General features: G+C 39.4%; 1 protein-coding gene across 1 annotated transcript in view; it reads right to left on the bottom strand.

The window, feature by feature from the left end:
* Positions 1–437: 437 nt before the first annotated feature.
* pvrl2l (PVR cell adhesion molecule related 2 like) overlaps positions 438–7174 on the bottom strand; it is a 582677-nt gene continuing 575940 nt past the window's right edge. Inside the window, exons 8-10 of the mRNA XM_062047402.1 lie at positions 6177–6234; positions 5961–6056; positions 438–959 (exon numbers count right to left, since the gene is read on the bottom strand). Of these exons, the coding sequence (XP_061903386.1) occupies positions 804–959; positions 5961–6056; positions 6177–6234 (310 nt within the window). The 3' untranslated portion in view covers positions 438–803. The remainder of the gene's footprint in view (positions 960–5960; positions 6057–6176; positions 6235–7174) is intronic.

Consider the following 7174-nt stretch of genomic DNA (forward strand, 5'->3'; position numbering starts at 1 on the left):
ATTATTATTATTTTTTTTACATGGTCAACACACCTTAGTTGTTAATAAAACACTTTGATCACACCTCCATCCCCTCTGCAGAGGCACTGAGAACGACTACTGCACTTTTTACACCAGCAAGTATTGATCCTTATCATTAATATAATTACTATTTACAATATTGGTCATTTGGTACAATGTTGACATCCAGTGTAATGGCAGTATTTCCCCCCCATACGCTCACCGGACACTTCATTAGAGACGCCATCTAACAGCAATTAAATGAAAAAAACAAAGATAACAATGCTCATTTGGCGATGTGTTTATGAATAAACTTGATTTAAATCTTGTCATTTTAAATTAATTGAATATTTCATACATTTGACAAGTGGAGCATTAGTTATCATTTTGGATCCTATTAGACGGTGTACGTAATAAAGTGTCCATGCACAACTTGATTGTGTTACATTCCAGTGTGTGTGTGTGTGTGTGTGTGTGTGTGTGTGTGTGTGTGTGTGTGTGTGTGTGCGTGTGTGTGTTTGTACAAAAGAACAGAAGGAAAAAAACCAAAAACATGGAACCTAATGAGTGCATTGGACAGCTGATGGTCTTCTATACCTGGCCACAGGTGAGCCTCTTTGACAGGGAAAGTAAAGAGGGGCGTGTCTTTGTACTGTTACGGGCGCCACGACCACCAAAAACAAGACGCGTCATGCTAATGCGGTTAGACTGTTAAAAGTCACACAACGTAAAAGTGTGTGTCGCTTCCAAAGCGTCAGAAGTCAGAGAGTGCCCCCCCCCCCTCCCAGCCCCCCCGGTGGCGGTTACACGTACATGGCGGGCGACACGAAGCTCTCGCCGCGGGCGATGTTGGCGGCCGGCGCGGGCTCGTGGTGGTCGGCCGAGGAAAGGTCGTAGTCGTCGTCCGGTAGCGGAGGACCGCCTCCGTTCAGGGCGCCCGACGTCTCGCCGCCATTGTTCTGTTGGAGCGAGCACATCAAAATACTCACCATACTAATAATACGAGGATTATTACCAATAATTAATGATAATGGTACATACTTTTACAAACCCCGTTTCCATATGAGTTGGGAAATTGTGTTAGATGTAAATATAAACGGAATACAATGATTTGCAAATCATTTTCAACCCATATTCAGTTGAATATGCTACAAAGACAACATATTTGATGTGTTTTTGTGCAAATAATCATTAACTTTAGAATTTGATGCCGGCAACACGTGACAAAGAAGTTGGGAAAGGTGGCAATAAATACTGATAAAGTTGAGGAATGCTCATCAAACACTTATTTGGAACATCCCACAGGTGAACAGGCAAATTGGGAACAGGTGGGTGCCATGATTGGGTATAAAAGTAGATTCCATGAAATGCTCAGTCATTCACAAACAAGGATGGGGCGAGGGTCACCACTTTGTCAACAAATGCGTGAGCAAATTGTTGAACAGTTTAAGAAAAACCTTTCTCAACCAGCTATTGCAAGGAATTTAGGGATTTCACCATCTACGCTTCGTAATATCATCAAAGGGTTCAGAGAATCTGGAGAAATCACTGCACGTAAGCAGCTAAGCTCGTGACCTTCGATCCCTCAGGCTGTACTGCATCAACAAGCGACATCAGTGTGTAAAGGATATCACCACATGGGCTCAGGAACACTTCAGAAACCCACTGTCAGTAACTACAGTTGGTCGCTACACCTGTAAGTGCAAGTTAAAACTCTCCTATGCAAGGCGAAAACCGTTTATCAACAACACCCAGAAACGCCGTCGGCTTCGCTGGACCTGAGCTCATCTAAGATGGACTGATACAAAGTGGAAAAGTGTTCTGTGGTCTGACGAGTCCACATTTCAAATTGTTTTTGGAAACCGTGGACGTCGTGTCCTCCGGACCAAAGAGGAAAAGAACCATCCGGATTGTTATAGGCGCAAAGTTGAAAAGCCAGCATCTGTGATGGTATGGGGGTGTATTAGTGCCCAAGACATGGGTAACTTACACATCTGTGAAGGCGCCATTAATGCTGAAAGGTACATACAGGTTTTGGAGCAACATATGTTGCCATGCAAGTAACATTACCATGGACGCCCCTGCTTATTTCAGCAAGACAATGCCAAGCCACGTGTTACATCAACGTGGCTTCATAGTAAAAGAGTGCGGGTACTAGACTGGCCTGCCTGTAGTCCAGACCTGTCTCCCATTGAAAATGTGTGGCGCATTATGAAGCCTAAAATACCACAACGGAGACCCCCGGACTGTTGAACAACTTAAGCTGTACATCAAGCAAGAATGGGAAAGAATTCCACCTGAGAAGCTTCAAAAATGTGTCTCCTCAGTTCCCAAACGTTTACTGAGTGTTGTTAAAAGGAAAGGCCATGTAACACAGTGGTGAACATGCCCTTTCCCAACTACTTTGGCACGTGTTGCAGCCATGAAATTCTAAGTTAATTATTATTTGCAAAAAAAGAAATAAGTTTATGAGTTTGAACATCAAATATCTTGTCTTTGTAATGCATTCAATTGAATATGGGTTGAAAAGAATTTGCAAATCATTGTATTCCGTTTATATTTACATCTAACACAATTTCCCAACTCATATGGAAACAGGGTTTGTATTAATAACATTATGTATTAATACTACTAACACATACTGTTATTAGTAATAATAGTAGTAGTATCAGTGATATGTATGTATTGCTACTTTATTATAAGTTATACAACTTAATGTAATTTTTAGAATAATTGTTTCTAAATTATCACAAAAACTTTGTATTACATTGAGTTCCTGACAAGAAGACAAAAGCTGTCTTTAAAACCTACCAAGAAGAAGGCTCGTAAAACTCCACTGTGTAAGGCGGAAAGCCACATGAAGGGTTTTCTGTTTTCTCTCATGTATGGTAATCAACAGAAAGATATTGTTCTAACCCAAGGACTTCAAAGCGGACAGATAGCAGGATCTGCCCAATTTCCAGACGAACTCTTTATGAAGTATTTTACGACCTCTTTTTGAACTATTTTACGAACTCTTTTTGAACTTACCTTTCCTGTGAATTGTTTACGACCTTTTCTATGAACTTTTTGCGACCTTTGTCCTTTGGAAATAAAGGTGGCAATCTTTTGGCAGAGCGTGCTGGAGGTTGTAGAAGGATACAATGTCCGGGCGACTCTCCTCAATATATTGAGTCCAAATTGAATTCTGTCTCTGTTTAATTCTTTGCCTCATGTCTTGTTTAATAGATGTCATCAGTGTTTGAACCTGACAGTAATATGACTTCCATTTATGTATTGTAGTACTACATTGCTGTATGCAATACAACTGTACTATGTATAATACTACTACAGTGCAGTAGGTAAAACTGCTCCTATATGACCAAAGAACCCCTATTACATGTCATGGAAACCACAAGGAAGTTTTTTACATTTAGAAAAAAAAATAAAAATATTATGACTCCTTTAATGCGCATTTTAATCCCTAAATATGCGCCTTATATATGAAAATTTTTTTTTTTTTTAAAATACACCATTCATCGGCAGTGCGCTTTATAATCCGGAAAAATATGGTAATTTAGTTGCATCTATAACTAATGACCAACTTAATTATACCAAGTTTTACCAACCTATAAATACATTTAATTAGATCCGGTGTAATTAATTTGCTGCCTTTTTCCCCATGTTTATTAAACCTCATTTTGTTGCTTCTTCAACTTATCACCGACTTAAAGGCCTACTGAAACGCACTACTACCGACCACACAGTCTAATAGTTTATATATCAATGATGAAATCTTAACATTGCAACACATGCCAATACAGCCGTGTTAACTTATAAAGAGCAATTTTAAATTTCCCGCTAAACTTCCGGTTGAAAACGTCTATATATGATGACATATGCGCGTGAAGTTAATCGTTGAAACGGAAGTATTGGGGTATTGGGGTAATGGGGTATTGGTTACCCCATTGAATCCAATACAAAAAAGCTCTGTTTTCATCCCAAAATTCCACAGTATTCTGGACATCTGTGTTGGTGAATCTTTTGCAATTTGTTTAATGAACAATGAAGACTGCAAAGAAGAAAGTTGTAGGTGGGATTGGTGTTTTTGCGGCTGGCTGCAGCAACACAACCAGGAGGACTTGGACTTGGATAGCAGACGCGCTAGCCGACGCTAGCCGCCGACCGCACGGATGATCGGGTGAAGTCCTTCCGTCGATCGCTGGAACGCAGGTGAGCACGGGTGTTGATGAGCAGATGAGGGCTGGCGTAGGTGGAACGCTAATGTTTTTATCATAGCTCTGTGAGGTCCCGTTGCTAAGTTAGCTTCAATGGCGTCGTTAGCAACAGCATTGTTAAGCTTCGCCAAGCTGGGAATTATGAACCGTGTAGTTACATGTACATGGTTTAATAGTATTGTTGATCTTCTGTCTATCCTTCCAGTCAGGGATTTATTTATTTTGTTTCTATCTGCATTTGAGCCCGATGCTATCACGTTAGCTCCGTAGCTAAAGAGCTTCGCCGATGTATTGTTGTGGAGATAAAAGTCACTGTAAATGTCCATTTCGCGTTCTCGACTCTCATTTTCAAGAGGATATAGTATCCGAGGTGGTTTAAAATACAAATCCGTGATCCACAATAGAAAAAGGAGAGAGTGTGGAATGCAATGAGCCAGCTTGTACCTAAGTTATGGTCAGAGCGAAAAAAGATACGTCCTGCACTGCACTGTAGTCCTTCACTCTCACTTTCCTCATCCACAAATCTTTCATCCTCTCTCAAATTAATGGGGTAATCGTTGCTTTCTCGGTCCGATTCTCTCTCGCTGCTGGTGTAAACAATGGGGAAATGTGAGGAGTCCTTCCTCCGGTGACGTCACGCTACTTCCGGTACAGGCAAGGCTTTTTTTTTTATCAGCGACCAAAAGTTGCGACCTTTATCGTCGATGTTCTCTACTAAATCCTTTCAGCAAAAATATGGCAATATCGCGAAATGATCAAGTATGACACATAGAATGGATCTGCTGTCCCCGTTTAAATAAAAAAAATTCATTTCAGTAGGCCTTTAATTATTATAAAGACTCAACAAATTAAAAACCACATAATCTCACAAAAATCGTACACTGCAAAAAGTCAGTGTTCAAAAACAAGAAGAAAAAAATACAAAAATTAGGGCTATTTTATTTGAACTGAGCAAAATTATCTGCCAATAGAACAAGAACATTTGGCTTGTCAAGACTTTCCAAAACAAGTAAAATTAGCTAACCTCAATGAACCCAAAAATACCTTAAAATAAGTATATTCTCACTAATAACAACTGTACTACTATATGAGTACGTATTTTCTATTGTTTCATTGAAAATAAAATAGCAAAGTCCATTTGGCTGTCATCTGTTTTAATTATGAGACACAATTGTGTCAAAGTCATGATTTTTTTTTTCATGCTTGAAATAAGAAATTATTACTTTAAAAAAAAGTAGTTTTATACTTGTGAGTGTTGATGACACAGCTTTGCAACACTTGATATTCTAGTTTCAAGCATGTTTTACTCAATATAGGTCATCAAATCTCAGCAACAAGCTGTAATATCTTACTGAGATCATTTAGGACCAAAACACTTAAAACAAGTAAAACACTCTAACATAAAATCTGCTTAGTAAAAAGAAGAAAGATCTTATCAGACAGAAAATAAGCAAATATCACCCTTATTTGAGATATTTAATCTGACTTAGATTTCAGTTTTTGCAGTGTACCAATGGGGTATTTTTTTTTTTTTAGGTTGCGTAACTTTTTTACAGTCTGAGAAGGTCCTACTTTTTAGGATCTTTGTTCATTAATAACAATACAAATGCAGAAATATTGACTATAATCAAGTACAATCTGAATTTGTTGTTTACATTTTAATTGTGTCTTTTCTGTATTGATAAGACTAATTGAGATGCGTGTGTGTGTGTGTGTGTGTGTGTGTGTGTGTGCGTGTGTTACCCTGACTGGTTCGCTCCCCGTGGGCTCATAGTAGACGTCCCCTGGGCTGAGCGGCGCCATCTCGGTGGCGGCGGGCGGCTCCAATGGCTTGTTGAACTGCGAGGAAGATGATGGAAACTGCTAATTGTGGCCTCTAATCAATAAACATGATCCCTCCACGGACACGCCGTTGCAGTCACGAATTGATTGATTGATTGACAGCTGGTAAACACTCACCAGCTCGGTGGAGCCGCCACTCTTCAGCGGGGGCGGGGGCTTGTGTTTGGGGGGCCCCCTGATTGGACGAGAGACAAGGTGGCGTAAGTGCAAAGGTCACACGTCGGATCATGTGATCAATATCGACACTGCAAAAACTGAAATCTAAGTAAGATTAAATATCTCAAATAAGGGTGATATTTGCTTATTTTCTGTCTGATAAGATCATTCTTCTCACTAAGCAGATTTTATGTTAGAGTGTTTTACTTGTTTTAAGTGTTTTGGTCCTAAATGATCTCAGTAAGATATTACAGCTTGTTGCTGAGATTTGATGACCTATGTTGAGTAAAACATGCTTGAAACTAGAATATCAACTGTTGCAAAGCTGTGTCATCAACACTCACAAGTATAAAACTACTTTTTAAAGTAATAATTTCATGAAAAAAAAATATCATAATGCCGAGTGCATATCATTATGTCAAGATAATGGCACTAGCATTTACTTAATTTAAGAATATTTTTCAACATATTGAGCAAAAATTTCTCTTTTTCAGTGGCCTAGTGGAACGCTCTCCCTGACCACCTGAGGGCTTTTAAAAAAAGGCTTAAAAACCCTTCTTTTTAAAAAAGCCTTTTTTAGATATATGCATACTAGTTCTAGCTACTTGGCTGTTCAAGTTTTTATTTGTATTTATTTTTTATTATCTTTTAATTCTATTTTTTTAATACACTGTAGCACTTTGAGGTTGTTTACTCAATGTAAAGTGCTTTTTACAAATAAAATCTATTGTTATTATTATTATTAGAGTGTCCGCCCTGAGATCGGTAGGTTGTGAGTTCAAACCCCGGCCGAGTCATACCAGAGACTATAAAAATGGGACCCATTACCTCCCTGCTTGGCACTCAGCATCAAGGGTTGGAATTGGGGGTTAAATCACCAAAAATGATTCCCGGGCGCGGACACCGCTGCTGCCCACTGCTCCCCTCACCTCCCAGGGGGTGAACAAAGGGATGGGTCA

Source organism: Entelurus aequoreus, linkage group LG05, assembly GCF_033978785.1.
Source record: "Entelurus aequoreus isolate RoL-2023_Sb linkage group LG05, RoL_Eaeq_v1.1, whole genome shotgun sequence".
NCBI lineage: Eukaryota > Metazoa > Chordata > Actinopteri > Syngnathiformes > Syngnathidae > Entelurus > Entelurus aequoreus.